Source organism: Strongylocentrotus purpuratus, unplaced genomic scaffold (assembly GCF_000002235.5).
Source record: "Strongylocentrotus purpuratus isolate Spur 01 unplaced genomic scaffold, Spur_5.0 spur5_scaffold_2, whole genome shotgun sequence".
Classification (NCBI taxonomy): Eukaryota; Metazoa; Echinodermata; class Echinoidea; order Camarodonta; family Strongylocentrotidae; genus Strongylocentrotus; species Strongylocentrotus purpuratus.
In genome coordinates, this window is record NW_022145605.1 from 13,209,626 (window position 1) to 13,233,354 (window position 23,729).

Below are 23,729 nucleotides of genomic sequence, written 5' to 3' on the forward strand. Positions count from 1 at the left end.
AGACGTTGACCCATGACAGTTTTAGTAAGATAGACGAGAGGTACCCCCCTTCCCCCTTCTTCATAGTTCCCGATTCATCCAAGCCTTCCATTTCTCTCTCTCTCTCTCTTTTTCTATATATATATCAAAAAATATATATTTATCTGTCTCTGTCGCCTCCTACTCCCAACTCCTTTCTCTTTTCCATCTTTTACTCTCATTTCACCTTACAAACTCTTTTACTGATAAAAAAATATATATTGATAAAAAAATATATATTTATCTGTCTCTGTTGCCTCCTACTCCCAACTCCTTTCTCTTTTCCAATACAATTACATGTACCTTCTATTTATTTGTCAATGATTACAAACATACCTAAGAAAGATACAGGTGAGAGAGAGAGTCAGAGAAAGAGAGAGAGCAAGAGAGATGAAGAGAAGAAATAGAAAGAGCGGGGGAGGGGGTTTGAAATCTAGAATAATAGGAGATACAAGATATGAGACGTTGACCCATGACAGTTTTAGTAAGATAGACGAGAGGTACCCCCCTTCCCCCTTCTTCATAGTTCCTGATTCATCCAAGCCTTCCATTTCTCTCTCTCTCTCTTTTTTCTATATATATATCAAAAAATATATATTTATCTGTCTCTGTCGCCTCCTACTCCCAACTCCTTTCTCTTTTCCATCTTTTACTCTCATTTCACCTTACAAACTCTTATACTGATAATCGGTGAAGATTCACATTAAAAAATGGCCATTAAACATTCACAAGAAGATGATAACATATACTCAAAAATGTTATATTTCTGATAATATTCCATACATGTACAGTACATATATTTCTTTGACCTGTATTATTAGTGATTGGCAATATCATGCTGGGATAATTCAACATCACATACAAAAACGTCTTGGATCGCATAAGATTTCACATATAAAACACCTCCAATGGACAAAATGGTCATGGATATATACATTGGACATTTCATAATCACTGTGGTATATCGAGCAATAGTAAACTGACGAGTTCCACATTTTATCATTCGACATTACATCATCACCCATACATAGCCTTGATTGCTTTCATGAACCTTGAATAAGATTGCAAATCTTCAGGAAAAAAATGATGTTTTTAATGATCTAAAATTCAAAGACTAAGTCTCGCCAATAAATTTCTAATTTACAGCAACAAAAAATAATTATTAAAAAATTTAACAATCTCTTCTATAACTTCTTAAATATATAAGCACAGAAATAAATTCATCAAACAAGAATTATTATATATATATATAGCACTACTATTCATTCACAGTTATAGTTCTCTCTTCCCATATGTTCGGAAGCCTGGCTTGAAACAAAATGTATAATTATATTATGATCAATTGCTAAAAAATATGGAATTCTCAAAATTCCTCGAGTAGCTCCCAACCTGTGACAGGGAATTCAATGCAAACTAATTCAATACAATGTATTTCTTTTGAACACAAATTAACCTATATGGGTATTTGCTACATAAAAGAGAATCATAGTATTGAAAGGGTTGATTCATTGAATAAGTGTTATCAATACACTACTCCTATTACTTTCACAACCAATAGAGTGGAACCCACCTTAAGTAAGTAACAATAATACTACTAACAAACTGTATTTATATCATGCATATCACCATAAATGCAGTCCCTATGCACTTTCAGGAATAGGGAAAACGAAGCAGCTATCAATGAACAAATAACATTTTTGAATTTAAAGTGTACCAATCACTTAAAAATAATTTGGTTATAGCAAGAATGTATAAAATGACCTTAAAGAATTTAACCTGGCATTGTATAGGCCAACAGACCGAGACCATGGAGAATAACATAAATCCTGTGCAAAAACCTTTTTGTGTTAATTATGAGTGTTTCATTTTGCAGTATCTGTTTATAGAAGTAATATTTGAAGTTCATATTTTGAATATAATGTAGAGACATTTGAGCTCTTAACGTAAAGAACATAATTTTAGTACACTTTAATAAAAACTTTTACAGGTATATCATGAATATATAAGCTGCACCTCTGTATAAAAATAATGTCTACATGTATAATGGAGGATAGCATTTCTAGGCAATATAAAACGATGAACACTAGTTTACGCAAGCATGGGAAATTCAAAGTTGCAAAAAGAAAGAAATTCCAGAGATGCAGCATAGGTGAGCATGGCAAAGTAAAAATCCATTTTCACTATTCTAAATGTTTGTTATCTACAGAACTCAAGTCCTTAAGTGATAATGAATGTTGCCTATTTCATTTCTACATATTATTCTACATGTAGCTTCTGGAGGTATTTCTTTAATAAAAATAAAGAATATTCACCAAAATTCATGAGGTAAAAATACATGATATTCTACTACAAGACAGTAAAAAATAAAACAAAAACCTTTTATTTCTAATTAAAACTAGCAATATGATGGAATACAATACAATGTGGAATAACACAAGAAATTATATTTGATACCTCTATTTAGCATTACATTTATATTTCAATACTGTTTACAATGGAATGAATGGTAACAATGTCATGCAATGGTTGACAGCAATAATCTAAGCACACACAATAATGATTAAGGGTGTTGCTACAGGGGAAGTGTAACACCCCTCCACGACCACCCCCAACCTTTCAATTTTCTCTTTCTTATTTAAAAATCTGAAAAAACAAAAATCCTAGTAAGCAAATTTGAAACACTTTCAACCTTATTTTGGGGCGTTCCTCTCACTCTTCTTCTCCCCCCCCCCCCCCTTCTTCTTTTTTTTCCCCCTTCATTGATGGGAAATTTGGGGTTGTCGAAACCCACTACTGCGACAAACCCATTTCAAGTGACCTATTGATGCTTTTGGCTATTCAACTAAATTATATTGCTGTATCAAGCATACCATAATGACGGTTTTGAAGACATAATAAAAGTATGATCTTCTGCAATTTCTTTTTTTATATATGTAGGTTGGTTGGTTGGTAGGTTTAACCCGACTGCCGAGAAAGCATGTAAGCAAACAGGGGACAGACGCCTTATTCCTACGTGAGGGACTTAGTAATAAGGAATACTGCCGTACCAAAGGGCACTAACGCATCAACTTGGTTTTGAACCCAGGACCTCCTGGTTACGAAACCACTGCTCTACCACTGAGCAACATATGTTATTTACTCAAGTTATTTAGCAGCAAGAAAAAAAGTAACTCACAATACCTTGTCACAATATAACAATGGCTAATAAATTCTGTTTATAACTTAAAACAGGCCTGTTTGATCTTAAATCACAATTTACATCTTGTAATGAGAAACAACAGATACTTGTATCACTGCTAAGAGTCATCACAATCTTGATAAAATACTTCCTGAAGTATGTACATCACACAAAAGTAGACACAACCACTTATAATAACACATAATTAATATTGCTTTCATTGATTTGATCACATCTTTCACATAATAACACCAATATGACACAAAAGAACACAAAGGATTACATCAGTAATTACTCCATCATTGGCAGACTATCATGCTTTTCAGTTAGAATCGGGCCCCCACCAGCAAGCCGTGACAGGCCTATTTTCAGCTCGAGGGTTCACATATTACAACCAGTGCATCCCAGCAAAACGCTAGCCACCAATCGAAATGACAAAAGTGGTTTGAACTGTGTAAATTCATTCCATGAGATTGAATGTTCTGATATCGACGCACAATTATTGAATTTAGAATCAATTTACGTAAACCAGTACCTCTTGAAATGCCATTCACTGAATAGAACTCTTCATGAGCTATAACTTATGAAGATTGCTGTGCTCAAATGTCAAACTATATAAACTATCACAAGCTTCACCCGAATGGAAAAATGATAGCAATGCACACCCTCTAATATACCTAAAGTGATTTAAAACTCATTGGTTACACATGTAGAGTTCAAATCTTGGACGGACAGACGACCATACTAGAAGCTAGATATATATATCAGTTCCTCAGAATATAATGTACCTATTGATTTCAATATTAAGCCATGGTGACCTATTACCTAAATGTATATTTCAAATGGCCTGTAGACTGTAAGCCAGTTGTATACAATAATTGATGTTATGATTTGAATGCGAAAACTACACACAATGTGAATACATGTGGTATGTATGAGGCATATTCAATTAATGCTCAACTGTGTGAAAAATTCAACAGGGAAGAACAGAAGAATACCAACAATAATTTGAAAAAAGCTTTTACATAATTCCATTTCCAAGTGATTAAGCAGACCCTTCTTATTTCCATTCATTAAAGAATTCATTAAGATTTAAATTTTTTTAAATGAAGGGTAATTCTAATGGAAAACCATTACCAGCAAGGCAAAAAAGACACTTTCCCAACTTATGTCCCTATTCTCTACTAATTAAAGCTTACAATGGTTGTAATTAGGGATGTAATAATATGCAATGGAAAGAACATGACAAGCTTTTTAACAGGGTCACTTTCTATACGGCATTGCGGCCTTAACGCCGGCAAATACGGTACCTGTATATGCTTATGTCTACACTAACAAGCTGCATTAAACAAGTAGTTAACAACCTCCACGATTGGAAAATGTGAGACAACCCAGTATGCAATTGCTGTCATCAAGACTGAACCCTCTTGCACATCATTATTGATCATCATATGCTGACCAAGGTTTCCAGGGACCCATTTCACAAAACTTGTCATCGATGACAAATGACAGTTTTTGTTATAAGCTAGTGAAATCTTTGTTTCTGATTGGTTATCAGCAGATTTGTCACTGATTTTTGTCATTTGTCATTGAAAACGGCTTTGTGAAACTGGTCCAGGTATAAAGGTATCCATCAAGAGACAGATGACACTGTCATGTGACTCTCAAATCTTGATCGATCTATCACTACAAGCTGCAACACTTCATACAACTGAACTGAAGTCAACATACATATATATCCATCTAGATGCTAACAAGTTGTATTCATTTGGCAAGAGAATCAAATTGTCCTATATATTAAAATGATACACACCAACTTTGAACACCTTACAAACACCATGCAAAACTTTGTGACTGGTCCCATTCGACCAATAATGATAATGATAACTTCAACTATAAACTTTTCTCAAATCAGCCTCCTGAAGTTTTACACCAAAAATGTAATGGCTATCGGTGTTGCAGGTCCTATCTCATTTATTTACTCCAAACCTCGTTGAGAGAGATAATTACGTCACCAAATATTTTCCTGATTAGTCTAGTCATTTCATAGAGCTCCATATAGTTCCCTCCCATAGAGATTATATATTGGAAGGAAATGCACAAAGTCACAAATTTGACCAATGACCCTGATCGCATGTATGCATGCATCACAACAATATCTCTCCATACACTATGATTTACGCTACTTAGACTTCAGCACCTATTTTTTCACATCAGAGGCATTACTTCATCCAATATCAAATACCTTCAAGAATCTTTCGGGAATCATTTGCAGTTATCATTATCATTATCAGTCACTGGGGGACTGGCCCTTTAATCATCTTTTCTGATGAGATAAGTATGGTATCCTGTGCTATAATCCCTGTGGTGGTTTAGCTGCAGTAGGGGACGGTATATCCTCTCCTGCTAATCCCTGGGTTTGCATGTTGACATCGTTGATGATCATCTGGGCTATCTTCAGAGCCATCTCTTCTTTACTCTGAAAACAAAAATACAAAAAATATCTTTCACTCACTATGGTTGATCTCCTTATTAGGCCTAAAAAAAAAATGTTGTATTGCCCTTTAGGTGCCAAAACATGGGTCGGTCAGTCGGAAATCTTTTTTTTCCCCTCCTGGGCTGATATTCTCAGTTTAATTGCATTAAACACTTTTTTTTTTTTTTTAAACTTTACTTTTTATAAAGCCGACCCTAGATTTCAAAATGTTTGGGTCGGTCGCAAAGGGCAATACAACATCTATTCTTTTAAAGCAACACATAAAGACATTCCCCATAAAGCTAGATAAATCTAAATGAATCTATGGAAATTGAACAATTAATTACCCTGGGATCATTTTACACAGACACATGTTGATTTTGCCTAGCCAGCATGGAATAAAGCCAAGAAATATTTGAGCCCTACATGTGCTGCATGATATAATGCCTGTAAAAAAATAACGATAGCGAGGTGGCAAGACCTGAAATTAGGTAGTACACTGAAAATCAGCAACATGGATTTTAGTATTCACACAGACATGCTTGAAATAGAATTGATTCTTTATAATCTAATCAAAACTAGGCAGCGTGCTCTTTCCATCCGTTTTATTGTGCAAGAGTTAAAACATCCAGACATTTTTGCAACCACCCCCTACTAAAAATATACAGACAGCTCAAGGCATACAGAAATAAACCCAAATTCAAGAATAATATCCTTCTCTATTGTTTCAATAAAAGTATTTCAAGAACGTAACACAACCCACCTTATCTTCCTCTTTGGTGACAAATTTCTTGAGAGAGAATTTAGTAGACAAGTTTCTCTTCAGAAGTGATTCTGGATCCGGTTCATATTCAGGTACAAACTGACCTAGATGATCCATCTTGCCAAACATCATACCGGTATTCCTGAAGAAGAAAAATAGGATGAGCAAGATAGATACAAAACTTAACCAGTTGGAAAGAGTGGCATTTTCCCCCCTAGACAACGGAGGCTTTCCGCTACTTATGACCTGTAGCAGTGTCAATGTATGATCCTGTTTTACACAACTCTAGATCAGTAGCTTGACTAACTTGAAAATTATCATGACAACAAACTCCGCCATGAGTGTCATCAATATATGAATAATTTGCTCACCGAAATTACTTTAAAAAAATACAAAAAGAGTAAAAATGCATGTATATTTACAGTGTATCTATATATATATATAGTTGTAATCTCACTGGTCACAAATCCCAATGGTCCTATCCAAAACAGGTCCTACCCAAATATCTAGCATAAGGGTTATGCTTAAAGTTGGGTTTAAGTTTAGGTGTAGGGATAGGTGTAGTTACAATTGGAATAATGTTTAGTGTTATTGAGTTCAGTCTTAGGGTTAGATTACGAGTTAGTTCAAAAATAAAGTTTAGTCTTAGGGTTACATTTAGGACTAAGGACAAGAGCATCATTAGTACACATGGCCAGTGGTGTGTTTGATCAATCTGACATAATCTGTTTGATATTTTCGATTACTTACAGCCAGCCTTATTTTATTCTACATATATTCTTTTACCATGTGTAAAATTTGCAAAGATGTATATTTGTAAAACTGCAAAAGAAAAAGAAAATCAACCAGAAATAAATAAATAAAATCATATCAAATCAAATAATCTATCTCACCCTGCTTGAGGTCTCTGCCAGAGAGAGTCTGGATCAAACTTCATCTGGTCGATATTAAGATCCCCGTCAAAGAGCTTGACCACATTGCCCTCAGCCAGCAGGGTGTTGCGCATCCCCTTGGTAGCGGGCTCAGAGGAGACGGACGACTGATCGTCTTCCAGGGCTGTGGCAACAGACCCTGCCGCAGCAGCCATAGACCCTTGCTCATTCTTGATGTTGCTGATGAGCTCGTTGAGGAACTTGTAGTAGAGATCGGTGCGCAGGAACCCAGGAAAATGCATCTAGAAATATTTCAAAGATTAGAGTGTATGCAAAGTTTAATTGACCTTTCTTGGGCCTCATGAAAGCGCAACCCAAAATTAATCATCAATTGTAGACAAAGCTGGGATATAAGAGACTAAAAAAAATAATATAATGGAACTCTACATTTGTGTCTCTGTCTCTGAACCTCTCCCTAATCTTTTTAACATCTGTGTGTGCCACGCACTCTCCCTCTCTCTTCTTCTTCTTATCCTACTCACTTCCAAAATATCAACCTACCTCCCAACTCCCACTACCCCCTCATCTTCCAGATATTCTTCCTATCCCACCTCTCCACTCTCTCTCTCTCTCCCCCCCCCCCCCCCCCTCTCTCTCTCCCTCTCTCCCATTCACCTTCTCTTTCTCAATCTCAATGTTCCCCATGTTATTTCCATTCCTCTTTTTCCCCAGCCCCATAAACTATCACTAAATATTTAAAAGGGAATATTGCTTCATTATTTAATGCATTGGGGTTTATGAATACTCACTGTTTCTAGTGTAGTATAGGTTTGTCTCATGGGTGCAGAGAAGCATGATGGTAGCGGTCCACCTTCCCGACATATATTACTCTCCACCTCGAATCGGATCTTATCATCGAAGCCTAGAGGGCTGGTAGCTTGTAATGAAAAATACCTGTTAAAGATAATGTTTGGTTAGAGTAAGTACAAAAATTGGGATGATGGGATGAAACATGTTATTAAGAATGGCCTGAATTGTTCAAAATTTATCAAAAGAGGCTTGAGCCATCATGTAGATACTTTATCTACCATTTCAAACAAATTTTAGTGTGAAATCTGAAAGGAACATTGGTCATATGTGGAATATTCCTCCTAGGCAAGATGTCAAATATATTTACCGATCATTGTTTCAAATTGAGAGTAAAAAACACTGTATTGAGCTATTAATCAACTAAGACCAAAGAAATCTGACAAAGTTTGGGTGTGAAATAATCTATACATGGACTTCAATAAAACAATTGATCCATTAATTTAGTGAGATTTCTTACATTATATAATCATAACCTACAGATCTAAAGTGATACGATGTGACATGACAAGCTTACTTTTCATAGAGCACCATAGCATCATTCTGAGCCTCCATAGGGTCGTACTGCCCTTGCTGCGATAACAAATGCTGCTGAAAGTTCTCTCCGGCCAACCAGAACTGCAGCAGATGGACGGCATTCTCTTGCTCCAGGTACTACAAGGACATGAATGATGTGAGAATCATGTTTCAGATGAGTGATTATGTGGTGTATTTATACATTTCTCTGGGACTCAGGGCTATATACCGGGATGCCAGTTAGAATTGATCAGAGGGCCTGGAAATCACCTAGAATGAGCTATTTTGTACACAAAAAAGCCTAAACTATGGTCTGAAAATAATTCGCCAGGGCCTGAAAGCTGGCATCCCTGTATATAAATGCAAAACGAGCAAATGGAATTATCATCAGATCTAACATTCTTCAACCAAAGTGAAATTTAGTAGGAGAGGGAGTACAAGGTTTGTATATGCAAATTATAGCCAGAGGATGCATGTAACTGTCAGACCTAACATTCTTTAACCAAAGTGAAATTTGGTAGGAGAGTGATGTGTGAATGTTTCAGTCGAGTGATTATGTGGTGTGTTTATACACGTTTATCTGGGACTCGGATTCTATCTAGGAAAACGAGCAAAGGTTATATGGAATCGGTGTCAGAACTAACATTCTTTAACTAAAGTAAAATTTGGTAAGAGAGTGAGTACCGGTACAAGGTTTTTATATGCAGATTACAGCCAGAGGATGCATGTAGCCCCCCCCCCCCCCCCCCCCCCCATCTACATGGCACTGGGTTTGAATACCTGCCTTAGGCAAAACGTTAATCTACATTTGCCACTCTCTAGCCAGGTGAAGAAAATGGAAAATGAGTGAACCATGGGACAGAAAGTCCTTGAATGTCCGAGCTTCTCATCAGAGTAACTATGCTAAAAATCAGCATTTTGTATACTGAGGAAAAGCATTATATGAATTAAGCTATCATTCTTATTTCCATTTCATTATTATATGTATTATTTCATTATCATGTTCATTATATTCAATATTGTTTTAGGGGAGACTGAAGTGAGTTACCTCCATGAAGTAGAAGGTGGCTACATCGTTGTAGAGTATGTCTGCCAGGTAGACACGCCCACTTGTTAGTACATCTATCTGATATTTACAATGGAATTCACTCATCAGGAATGACTGGAAATATCTGAACAAAAAATGAATAAAAAACATCATGTTTGGGGTAAACAAGTTGAAGAAATTATGTCAGTTTGTACATTTCACACATGAACTAAAGAACATCTGGCATGGATTTACATGTTTTTCCATTTGTCCAATTGAAAAGAAAAATATATTTCAGTATTAGAAATTTCAATCATTGCATAGGTCACGCATAATTAACTTACAAAAGAACACCTTCTATAGTAACTACCAATTTCCTGTATAGGGTTAATGCATGTGTTTTGAAGGTTTTGAGGTAAAGAGTATTTGTGATACAGGGAATATCAATCAGTGAATCTAAACTATAATTGAGGAACATGTATTTAATATTCAGAACAAAGAAAAGAGCAGTACTGGTATACAGAACAGGACATACAATAAATAGGTGTTAAAAACATTAACGTAACACTTTTTATCTTCATAACTCAAAGGCTAATACTCATACTGAATTGTATACTCACTGCTTCTCCATAACACTGAATGCATAGTTCTGGGCCGCTTTGAAACTGTCTGGATCAAACTGGCCATCTTTGGGACAAATCTTGGCTGGAAAAGAAACAAAAAAAGAACAATGAAATCACAACTCTTTGAACTGAAAGTTTATCTTCTAAAATATCATGCTACATTGAATTATCTTCACACTATAATTTTCAAGATCTAAGCAATCAAAGCTTTTAATAATACCATTTCAAATCTGGACAGCTGTGGGCAGCAAAGTACTCAAAAATACCAAAAGTGAGAATTTTCTTTAATATTTCTTGCATGCTGGTAAACAAAAGAATGTGTACAGTAAATCAAAATACTTCCCAGCATATATTCTTCAAAAAAAATTAATGAATAAATTCAAACTTATTTGTACAACTCAACCAAAACATAAAACTGTTAAGGAGCGGTTATAAAACACATGTGTTCTGGCAATAATTGCTCCAACACTGGCTGAATTCTTCTGAATTGTTAACCCCAGACGGATCATTATACCTTGCCCCAACCATATCAGTAATGAATTATAGCCTGGAGCATAGGGTACCGGTATATTAAATAACTTTAAAGCAGGACTACTACTTGTAGCTACTTGTGCCCTCTATACAACCAACAATGCCTAAGCGATACCCATTGATCCCCTATGGTCCCCTTTTTCTTATGTTAAGGTCCCCTTTTTCTTATGTTAATTGAGAGCTGATTTGATGGGATAACCACCTGTCAGTGACCAAGAGGGCGGTCTAATCCCTCCTGGCCAAACTAGTGCAGATAGGCTTTAATGGAACACTGAGAACCATAAAATTCAGTAGAACTTACCTATAATATCTATTCTAATATGTTCGGGTACCCCGATGGGTGCTGTGGCATCTTTACAGATGTACCTGGTGTATATGTTAATGGCATCTCTCTCCACCGCTATAGATGAAACAAATCAGTGTACTTTGGAATAAGTAATTATTTCTTCACCTGAGAATTTAGCATTAGTTTATCAATCTATCATGTAAAGCTTTTATAGTAGAAAACAATCCAACCTACATGTAAAGAATGTCAGGATTTGCAAATTATTTTTTTATATCAGCCTTCCCCAGTCAAAAATTGGGCATTCATTGTATTTGCTTTACTCAATAGAACTGAACACATTAAAAATATGATTTACTACCAGCTACATGTACCACATGAATAAATTTAAGATAGTCAGATTGGATTATCTGAAAACAAATGAATTATGAAGGTATCTACATGTATACTGAACTAAAGATATAATTGCTTTTAAGCATACAAATACACTACCGGTAATTTAAATTTGATGCAATTTTTTCATGAATATATATAAACACAAATAATATTCATAAGAAATGTATAGACAAAAGGATTTGGTGTCATTCCTAGAAATGTTGGTTGATCGTATTGACATTTAGCGTTTTCAGATAAAAAAAATTCCAAAGTGATGTGGACAGAAAGAACGGTAAGAAACATAACTCTCACTTAAATATTAAAAAATACATAGATTTAAGAGCATTAAACTGAATCAAACTTAACCAAATCTTCTGTATTTATGCTTAAATTGGACACTCAGCCGGTAAGATTCATTTTTCAGCAAAAGTATATCTATCGTTCTATATTTATCCTTCTATGCTTATCTTATCAGAGTATGTAAAGGCTTTCCAGCATGGTTATATACAAGTATTCAAAAATCATTTGTTCAATGGCTCCCATTATTTTACCCACACAACACATTAATTCTGGTACATGTACATGTACATGTACCTCATACCTATCGTGAGCACATATACATATCACACCCAAGGAAATTGAACTCATAATCCAAACCCATTGAATGCTGTACCGATGTAGTGCCACCCAGTAACCGAGACTCCTGTCTGTGTATTTTATACTTACCAGTTTCATTCTCCTTTGAGGATGCCATCTTTAAATGCAGATAATAATTTGAATATGTTTTACAAGAAACAATGTGATCTTTAATCATACAAATTCCATCTCAAAAGATAATTCACTCCAGGCAATGATAAAACAAAATAACTCATGCAGAGCATTTAGAAATTACCCGTTCTTGGGTCCACTTCTTTCCACGAGTTATGTCTCTGATGACCTGGCTGGAAACTGGCACCACTACCAAACATCTTGCCGACACCTACAGCTGAATCGGACATCGCCCTCGTGTGAGTCTTTTGAGGAGATCTACTTGGTGATTCACTCTCCTTCTGCACAGATACAGGGGGCTCCACTGCAACTCTTGTGTCTTTACTAGATGAATAACTTTCATCCACATTTGGCAAGTCAATATTGTTATTTTTCGTTTTCGTTAAACCGCTTCCCGGTGACGGTTCACTCGAATTACACATTGTCTCTTTGCTATTAATCACAGACGAGTTTGTTTCTTTGCTCCGAGTTTGATCCACATTCTCTGATCGATCCTCTGGTATTGTTGTTGTTATATGGTTTCCAGCAACCGAGGAATCCCCCATGATCATCGAGTCGTTTCTCATTTTGGACCAAGAGGCATTGCTGAAGCTCTCTGCCGCTAGCCAGAACTGGACGAGTTGTTTCCTGTCACAGGACGCCATGTATTGAATGAAGTAGGGCAGGGCTCCGTTATCGTGCAGGGCTTCGTTCAAGCTCTTACATAGACGGGATCGATTGACGGGCTGGTCTGTCGTCTCCAGCTTACCAACCCCTTGGAACATGACAAGATGAAAAGAGCATAGGTTTCAATGATCACTGGTAATCACTGCATCGTAATAGGTCACTTTCTTTTACAGCAGTCTAAAAAGATCACCCCCAAATTACATTACAAAGGAGATAAACAATTATTTTCTCATGTAGCCACAGACATGTCATGTCAAGGTGTCGCAGTGGTTTAAACACTGACTGTCACTGGACATGCAAAGGTCATGGGTCCAAGCCTCAGCTCAAAATTTATGTTCTCTGGCAAGACATTTTAAAACCAACATTTGTCATTCTTCACCCAGTTGGAGTGAATAGGACCATGTACCTTGTAGGAATGAGTTCCTTCAATGTTTTTTTCTTCTTTTAAGAACTCCAGACTAATGCTTTTAAAGTCTGTTTGCATGGACCTTCATTATAATTTTTTTGTTTTGTATTGTTTTCCTTGGGGGTGGGGGGGGGGGGGGTTAGTTTGCATTTACAATTTGAGTCTTGAGAGGGCCATAGTTAAAACTTAGGAAACTACGTCTACTCTTGTCAGGGGAGGGGATATGTCTGCTTCTCACCTTTGCCCAAATCTCCTAATGCATCACTCTCGTCATTGCTGAACTGGGCACCTGCTGCCATCCGACTATCTCTGAGGTTCTTGCTTGCAGCCATGGCAGCTGTGCCATCATCGATCCTCTCCACTCTCCTGGAATCTCCATCAGGAAGACCAGGTCTTGGGCCAGGTGGACCCGGTCTAGGACCAGGTCTAGGACCAGGTCTAGGGCCAGGCTGGCCAGACTGATTGGAGTTTGGTGATCTATGACCAGCATGCTGAGGGCTGTTCTTGAGTTGCTGCGGATGCTGCTGTTGCTGCGGATGCTGCTGTTGCTGCCCTCTCTGTTGCTGCTGGGTTGTCTTTCCTGGTGGAGATCCATGCTGTGACGTCTGTCGTACAGCTGTCGGCTGCTGCACTTTTTTTTCTACAACTGGAAAGCCACAATGAAAATGCAGGTCTATGATTATACAAGTACTTTGTTTCAATTCAATTTGTACAGAAATTTGTATGGCAAATGGATGCATACCTAGTGAGTTTCAACATTTCTTTGACACCTGAAAATATACAGAATACAACATAAGTTCTGTAAATAATGATTTTATCACAATTCACATAGCACTAGCAGACATGAATAATTACAAAAGTTAACTTGTTTAAGTACATTTGTATAGCCGCTATAGCATCTGTTCTCCTGACATTATATAGATGCTTTGTAGTTTGTACATGTATAAATCAGGGTGAAATTTGCATCCCTCCAGCAGATAATAAAATTATGTTGCATGATTTATTGGCATTGACAAGGTAAAAAAATTAACGATAGACATCCATTGACATGACCAGAAAGACAAAGACACGGACATGATCAATTTGGCTTATTAACAGTAGAGGCCGCTGGTCCGAGAATGAGGATCGTCAGCATAAACGAGGACCGTCTTCGTAAAAGCGGACGGACGCGTTCTCATTTTCCCAGACGTTTCATATTTCCAATCCGCGTTGGCTATGCGAAAAACGGATTCCGCTATGATTTTCTTGATGCATTTTACATTGAGTTTGTACAGAGACTTTCACGTTATGAGCGTTAAATCATCGGGAAAACGGACAACCCATAAAAGTCGACGGTGAACTGGGGTTATTTTCTTACGCGGAATCAGTTTTTCGCATCACCAGCACGTGATTCGGGAACCCGCGAAACCGACAGAGCGCTGAGGACAAATAATATCCGCAAAAATGAGGATGATCCTTATTTTTAAGGACGCAATTTGTCAGTGTTTACGAGGATATCCTCGTTTATGCGGTCATTCCTCATTCTCAGAATTAGTAGACATGGCATATTCCTGAATCCTACAAAAAATCTTCAAGTAATTGAAATTCAGACAATGCATTAATGGCTTCACATAAATATACACGGATAGTGATACTATTCATTGCACAGAGCATTTATAAATATGCACCATTCAATTTCAAACGACCAAGGCCACACACTCACTCAATACACAATCTGACAATCATGACAATGCACACATCTTGCGAACGGGCCAAATACAAATACTCGCCGGCTACTTATCAATCGCAAGAATGTTTCCAGCTTAATTTCATTTAATAGAGTTAAAGTTACCTAAAACTAACAACTAATGAAACTTACCCGATTTCCTCTTAAAGAGGGGCATGATGTTGATTCACTTTATTGTCATCTCCAGTATAAAATAGTAAATCTAATGCAGTTTTAGCTGACACTTTGCATCCCGAATTACGTCTTTTCTTGCGATGATAAACAGCGCCAGCTATTTCAATAAGCAGTACAATTTGCCCTAGCTGTACTGTGTACGTGTGCAATGTGCCGTTATTATTACATAACAGAAGGGGCGGGGCAGTAAACAAAATTGGCAATTACAGCTATCCAGATTTCTTGAGAAAAAAAGAATGAGATAGAGAGAGAGAACAATTAATTATTGAATGTGCTTTAAAATATAAGTGAAAGACAGAACGATTACGTCAATGTGTCGATCCATTTTCATCTTCTTTTTCTTCTTGTACTTATCATTTCTATAATCATCAGTTTAATAATGTTGTTTTTATTATTATCTTTAATAAGTTTTTTCTTATCTGTCTGTAAATATATGTATGTTAAATTATTAATTTTGTACATGTATGCCGGGGACCCCACTGGAAATAAGCTCTCGAGCTTTTGTAGGCTATTCTGTTCAAGCTGGCATAATTTTGATTAATTATTCTTGTATATTTTGTATGTTGGAAGCTTGGCGAATAAAAATCAACCAATCATCAAACGGTCGTGGTATCTGTAATCAGAGGCGGTGCTCCCCGGGGGGGGGGCAGGGCCACAGTGCTCCCCCCCCCCCCCCACTTTTTCAAGTATCCCCAAAGTGCCCCTTTTTACATGGGACAAGTGCCCCTTTAACTTTGTGAGAAGTGCCCCTTTTTTACATAGGAAAAGTGCCCCTTTTTTGACAAGTGCCCCTTCCCCTTTGCACCCCTGATAAGTGCCCCTTTTATTTTGACACGTGCCCCTTTTATTTTGACACGTACCCCTTTTCCTTTGACAAGTTCCCATTTTCCTTTGCAAAAAGTGTCCATTTTCCATTCTCATAAGTGCCTTTTTAATCTCTAGTAAGTTCCCCTTTTCAGGTACGAGAAGCGCCCCTTTTAACTTTTGATAAACGCCCCCTTCACCTCTGATAATTGCCCTATCCAAATCTGAGAGGTTCTCCTTTCGCTTTGACAAGTTCCCCTTTTCCTTTGTAAACAGTGCCCCTTCCCCTATTATTAACTACCTCTTTTAACTCGGATAAGCGCACCTTTTATTTTCACATGTGCCCCCTTTTCTTTTTAATAAGTGCCCCTTTTCATTCCCATAAGTGCCTCTTTTCATCTTTTGTAAATGACCCTATTAAATTCCGAGAGATACTCGTTTTACTTTAACAAGTGCCCCTTCCCCTCTTGATAAGTGCTCTTTTCATCTTATATAAATGCCCCTTTTATTTTGACACGTCCCCTTTGTCCTTCCTAATTTTATAAGTTCCCCTTCTCCTTCTCATAATTACCCCCTTTTCATCTTTGATAAGTGCCCCGTTTATTTTAACATGCGCCTCTTTTTTTTTTTTTTAAATAAGAGCTACTTCCCCCTCCTCATAAAAGCCCCCTTTCTACCCCTTTCACCTCCGATGTGTCCCCCTATTAGAATCTGATCAGTGCCCTTTTTCTTTCAACGAATGCACATTTCTCGTTATAATTAATGCCCCTTTTTCATTTTTATGAGTGTCCCTTTTCACCTCTGATAATTACCCTTTTAAAAATGATATTGGTCCTTTTTCCTTTCTTATAAGAACCCTATTGATCGTTCATAAATGCACCCTTTCACTTTTTATAAATGCCCCTATCAAAATCTGATGGGTGCCTCTTTTCCGTCGACAAATGCCCATTTCCCTTTCTCATAAAAATCCCTTTTCATCCCTGGTGCGTGCCACTTTTTTTAAGTTTAAGAAGTGCCCCATTTTCACCCCTGATAATTAGCCTTTGTACTTTGACACTTGCTCCTTTTTTTTCTTTCTAATAAGTGTCTTAACCGTTTCGATAAGTGTCCCGCTATTCCTCTCATCATTAAACGTGCCCCTAATTTTAAGCGACTAAGAACAGTTCCCCCCAAAGCTCGCTCGCTACGCTCGCTCGTAGTTATTAATTTATTAATGTATTTATTAGTATTGTTTCAGTAGGCTCCATCAAGAGTTAAATACTGTTTAGCCTAGCTAGATGTTATGATTATGTAACTTATCAAAGGTCTTTTTAGTCTTCCGTTATGAGAAAGTGCTTATAATCCCATCAGGATGGAGTTTTTCATCTTTAAAAGAAGTAATTTTTCGCACTGCGACTCACAAATCTATTTTTTTTTAAATCCCCGCTCGCAAATGAATTTTGAGACCATCATACCCAACTGCAAAGTATGATGCTTATTAAGCAATATCTTATATGATGTAAAAAGAGAAACAATTATTGGAATCATCCCTGATAATGTAATCAAAATATAGGGGTATATGTATATAATATATTTCTGCTCTGAGATTTTCCTTTGAAGGTGCCCTTTTTTCCAGAAAGTGCCCTTTTTTGTTGCTGCCCCCCCCCCCTGCTTTGGATTGGAGGTCGCTCCGCCGCCTCTGTCTGTAAGGAACAACAAAGGCGTAAAAATGACATAAAAGAATAGGCTTATAACTTCACCATATTTTTCTTCTGACATCCTATACCCTCAAGATATGATTTGTACTTACTTGGGCAAGGGTGTCGATTTGTATTCGTGGTTGGGGGGATGATAGGTGCCAAAATATTTTCGGCAATGGATCAAAGCAATCAAGAGGTAGAAGTATGTGGCAAGTTGCACCCCTCCCAAGCGCGTAGCCAGGATTTCATTTTATGGGGCGGAAGTGAGCACGCGAAGCGCGGTCCCTAGGGGGTTGCGTGCAGGGAGGGGGAGTTCCCCCCCCCCCCCCCGCGCGAAGCGCGGAAGCTTTGACGTTTCACTAAATTATTAGAGAAAGAAGACGATCCTATGTATCATTTTCGTCTCTTCATCCTTGTCTGAATTCATTTTCGCCCATTCCTGCGCGAAGCGCGGAAGCTTTCACATTAGAGAAAGAAGACGATTTGTTGTATCGTGTCCTTCATGAATTCAGTTTCTCCCCTACCGCGTGAAGCGCGGAAGCTTTGACGTTTCACTAAATTATAAGAGAAAGAAGACGATTCGTTGGACCGTTCTCGACTTTAATCCTTGTTTGAATCAAGTTCCCCTTCCTCCGCGCGTATGACGTTTCATCAGATTATTAAAGAAAGAAGACGATTCGATGTACCATTCTCGACTCTTAATCCTTAATGTTTGAATCAAATCCCCCCCCCCTCCCCCTTCCCCGCGCGTAGCGCGGAAGCTCTGATGTTTCATTAGATGATTAAAGAAAGAAGACGATCCTACGTACCATTCTCGACTCTTAATCCTTGTCTGAATTCATTTTCGCCCATTCCTGCGCGAAGCTTTCACATTAGTGAAAAAAGACGATTTGTTGTATCGTGTCCTTCATGAACTCAGTTCCCCCCCCCCCCCTTCCGCGCGAAGCGCGGAAGCTTTAACGTTTCAATAAATTATTACACTTAATCCTTGTCTGTATTCATTTTCGCCCATTCCGCGCTTAGCGCGGAAGCTTTCACGTTTCATTAAATTATTCGTAAAAGAAGACGCTTCGTTGTATCGTGTACTTTGACGTTTCATTTGATTATTACGCTTAATCCACGTCTGAATTCAGTTGCCTCCTAACAGCTTTGCCCTTTTCACTGAATTATTAGAGAAAGGAGACGATTCGTTGTACAGTTCTCTATATTAATCCTTGTCTGAATTCAGTTTCCCCACTGAAAATAATTTGTGTCACAAATAAGTTGTGTCATAATAATCTTTCTCCAAAAATGAAAAATCTATTAGGAAATATCAGGAAATAAAATGAGTGAAAAAAACAAAAATAAAGATACAATGACGTGAATTTTTAAAAAAAAGGGTGAACGGAAACAACATAACATACATACATACATATTATTGGTATTTATTTAGCGCCTTTACATATCAACTAGAGAACTATTTTATAAGTCATACTAAATGTCCGAAAATCTTTCTCCTTGTCTCCGATCTCATCACGAAATCGTCACAGAGTTCATCTATGTTTACACTGTCCAGGATTGTCTGATGTGCATTGCAGATTGCTATTTTTGCGCTTCGCGCTTAACATTTAGCTCGTTGCTTTTTGACGCTGCGTCTTTGCATTTGGCGCACTGCATTTCTATGATGCTGTTGATTGAACAAATTGGATAAATTCATCAATTCCTGATGAAGCCGTATGAGCGAGCATTCAATTTATTCTTGTCTCATATACGGTTGTCTTATTTACTTCGTATATATGTATGTATTATGAAAATGAGATAGCAAAATGTGTATATTGATGGTCATCTTGCGAGTAATAACCATTTACTACTCTCATCGGGCTCTCATCCTTAATTTTTCTCTCCCCCTTTTTTTTTTTGATGGTGAATTATTGGGGGGGGGGAGGGATGATTGTATAGGCCATCCCCCCCACCTGAAATATTGGGGGGGGGGAATATATCCCCCCATCCCCCCCCCCCCCGGGATCGACACCCATGTACTTGGGGGAGGTGGACCCCCCCCCCCTTCCGAACTCATGTTGCCATGCCGGAGGGGGGAATCCACCATCCCTTTTTTTGCTCCTGTAAACTAGTGACAGCTAATAAATATTTTTACATCTTTCCTAAACCTAAACTACAATTGAAAAAGATGGCCTTATCACATTTCCATCGCATTAACTTGCAGAAAACTAAATAATATATTAAGTTTTTGTGATATGCTTTTGAACGCGTCTCTTTGTTAAAGTTTATAATGATTCATAAGATAAAATATTCGCATACACGGTTGAATAGTGAGTCAACCGTGGTGATTGAGTGGCGAGTGGCACTGTCGGGGTAGTGGGCACGAGCTATTAAAGCACCATACCCCCCCCCCCTCAACTTCACCCCACCGGCAAAACCCGACTAGGACATACTTTAAGTACATAATAAATCCTCCCCCAGGTTTTTGTTCTTCTTTTTGTTTAAAAGGAAAGTTTCCGGTCTCGAGGGCATAAATTGCCTACCATATTGTATAAGTCCAAGCCATAGGTAGAACTTAAATTTAAGTAAATTAAATGGGTTCCTGGTAACAGTAGGTCTATATAATGTGGCAGGGCCGCAGGGACCGTAGGAAGAGCAGTATTAACAGGCCTAATCATGTGGCTATATACCCTGTGTATATAAACCAGGGTCGTGAGAGTCAGAGGAGAAAAGCGAATGACGTGTTACATGCCTGAATACAGCTTGAATACTTTTTATGCCAGGTTCAAACTTTTAAACTTTGTACGTTTTTAGAAATTCAAGATATTCATCATTATTAAGATTATTAAGAGCACTCCCCCCCCCCCACCCCAGTTTTTTAGGACAAATTTCGCAACAACTCAGCCAGCCGTTGAATAAGCGGGAGGTGGGGGGGGGGGGGGGTGTGAGAGCACGTGGGAGGGGTAGGGTCACTTTTTGTTGTCACCCTTTAAAGCCCAATTTTTTAATTTTTTTTATAACATTATAAACAAATTGAGGGGGGATGGGTTCCTCCGAAACACACACATTAAACAAAATGGGTTAGGGGGAGGTTACCCCCCCCCCCTACGTACGCGCCTGACAGTACCATATACAATTTCCACAATCAATCACTTCCAGATCGTTAAATTGAAGGGGAAATGGTTGAAGTTTTAAACTGGAAGCAATATAAGCATTACATGTATGCGATAGAAAAAAATGCTTGTGTAACGGATAGAAACTTTGCGGAAGGCAGAATTGTACTTTTCGCGGCCACAGGGATGACATAAAATGATATGGCAATGAAACCGGCAACTGTGGCAGGATAAATGGCGGGGACAATCTGCTGAAAGAGGTCATATAGAATAGATATATCGGAAAAGTCATTCAAGACTATTAAAGTTATAAGTTAGAAGATATACAGGAGATAAAATCTTTGACATTAGTCATGTTCGACTTAACTTTGTCATATTCATATTCATATTTATTTCATTTCCTACAGAAAGGTAAACAAAGATATTACATTTTATTTCATACAATTCAAACTATACAAATAAACTTTGCACATTATAAAATTATTTACAAGAAATTCTTAATTTCTGAGGAAATGGGGGGGGGGGGGATCCACTGAAAAGCAGTGCTTGTAAGTTCGTGGATCCCCCAGAAAAATATAAAAATATAAATGTTTCAAATTTTGCCTACGAAGACTTAGAAAACACAAAACAATATTTCAAAACAACATACAATTTACAAACACGAAACGAACAAGGAGAGGTAAAACAGATAAGAAGGAAAAGTGAAAAGGGGGAAGAAGGAAGAAGAAGTAGGACAAATCATGACCGAAAAAAAGGTAGCTATAATTTTAATTTTGGGAAGGTAAGATCATAAGACCAAATAAATATTAAATTAATCGAGCAGATGATGAAGATATAAATGAAAAATTAAGATGATTACCAACTGTTATCAGATTATTCTTGTATATTCTTTTATATTACTACATCACATTGACTCCCGGTAAAAAAAAAAACTTCTAATATCATCCCCCTTTCTTTCTTTTCCCTTAATTCTCATTATTCTCCTTTTCCCCCTTTTCTCTCCTCTGTCTTTCGACCCCCTTTCTTCCCTTTCTTCCTTTTCTCTCCCCTCTCTTCCACTTTCTTCCTTTCCCTGTCCCTTTTCTCCTCTCCCCTTTTCTCTCCTCCCTCTTTTCTTCCTTTGTTTTCCTTTCCCCCTAGCTCCTTTCCCCTTCCTTTTTCTCATTTTCTCCTTTTCTCCCTTTTCTTCCCCTCCGCCTTCCCCCCTTTTTTTACCGTGGGAACACGCCCCCTGTGCCCCACTGAATCCGCCACTGTGACTGCGTATGATTGTTCATATACTGCCATCATTGTGGTGTGTTGTTGTTAGTGAATTAAAATCCGAATTCACTTCAAATTCAAATTAAATGTGTTGGGGCATTGAAAGGTTGGCTTTAGACTGAGAGTTTAGAAGAAAATTTGACAACCCGGCATGCAACAGTATCTACATGTAGACTATATGTGAACGCAGAATAAGAAAGATATTACAGAGGATCATTACCATATTTATAAGCCTTTTTAAAGTTTTAAGCAGAAACTAGAAACTAGATGGGGATATATTCTTTTTTATGCAGTTCCGATTTTGTGTTATAATTCGTATGATCGAATATAACAGCGCCAGGAATACCGCGCGTAATGAATTCGATTATAGCCCGTCGAACGTCTCCTTTTGTTCTTCTTCTTCGGTCTTCTTCTTCTCCTTCTCCTTCTCCATCGTTCTTTTTATAATGTTATTCTTCGATGCCCCCCCCCCCCCATTCTGTATGTCACGACGTCTTTCGAAATACAGACATTACGCATGCGCCAATATATCAGATCATTAGACCAATCACATGCGCTAATTCATATGCAAGCTCTTGAGCAGCGCCAATGAACGGCCATCTCTCATATCGTAATACAAAATAAAAACGAAAAGCGGATTATTTGACTGCCAGTCTAATTTAGGTGAGTGATATTTTTGACTGATATTATCGTTTTAAATGACTTATTATACAAAAGAATGATACAAGTGTAGAAAATTAGAGGCAAATAAGAATATGTGTAACTGGAATGATTCGTGGTTGACTAATGGTGTGAAAGAAAGGCTAATTCTACGTTTCAATCTCTGGTCGTGCAAGTATCAAGTCCCATTCGTTCGTGTTCATGTATTGTTTCTGGTAGTAGTGTCTACACATTTTACTTTGTGATTCTTTACTTTACTTACTTAGCTTTACTCTTTAGGTCTTTTAATTATTAGCATCATGCAATCATATCTAATAATGCTTGTGAAGTCATGCTGATATTAATATCAAAATACTAGAGTCTATAGGGTCTAGAATTGATTTAAGAATGAAATTATTCATTAACTTTTGTTTTGAATTTGAGAAAACGGTTTTCTGTTTTTCTCCCTGTCCTGATCAAGCCAAGGGCAAGGCTCAAGTCAAGCCAGATATCGATATCATCCAATCAGTTGAAGAAAAAAAAAAGTTGGTATCTCTTTTTATTTACAATTTTGATGACATCTTCTCTTGCTAATTTGCTATGAATGATGAAGATTCCTAGTACTCCTCCTAGCCTAGGCCCTTGTCATTGAGTCTGAGTTAAAAATGATTGAAACGGATACAAAAAAGACAGCAAAATGTGGTGAACTTTTGTCAATATTTTTCATAATTTGAAACAATATTCCATAGAAAATTGTGTCTCCAGATAATTTTAGTTTCCTCTTTCCATTGGTGGTATCAGATTTTTAAAGATATAGTCTATGGGAATCCGGTCTATGGAACTCTCCGCGATTAAGGTCACGCACAAGTTACACCACCATTCATGTACAGGGTTGTTTTCATATTGAACCCTTGTAATACATCTATATGTTTTTGTTGTGTTCATTGTTTGTTTTATCTCCTTTCTTCTTTTTTCTCCTTTTTTCT

General features: G+C 37.5%; 1 protein-coding gene across 1 annotated transcript; it reads right to left on the reverse strand.

The window, feature by feature from the left end:
- Positions 1 to 757: 757 nt before the first annotated feature.
- On the reverse strand, positions 758 to 15,352 carry LOC577244 (A-kinase anchor protein 10, mitochondrial). Its single transcript, XM_030991715.1, has 11 exons — positions 15,228 to 15,352; positions 13,608 to 14,015; positions 12,422 to 13,051; positions 11,173 to 11,271; positions 10,338 to 10,422; positions 9,739 to 9,862; positions 8,692 to 8,828; positions 8,117 to 8,261; positions 7,329 to 7,609; positions 6,436 to 6,577; positions 758 to 5,675 (listed from the first exon to the last, which is right to left on the reverse strand). The coding sequence occupies exons 1-11, from the start codon at positions 15,250 to 15,252 to the stop codon at positions 5,550 to 5,552; spliced, it is 2,202 nt and encodes a 733-aa protein (XP_030847575.1). The 5' UTR covers positions 15,253 to 15,352; the 3' UTR covers positions 758 to 5,549.
- Between the last annotated feature and the right edge of the window lie 8,377 nt (positions 15,353 to 23,729).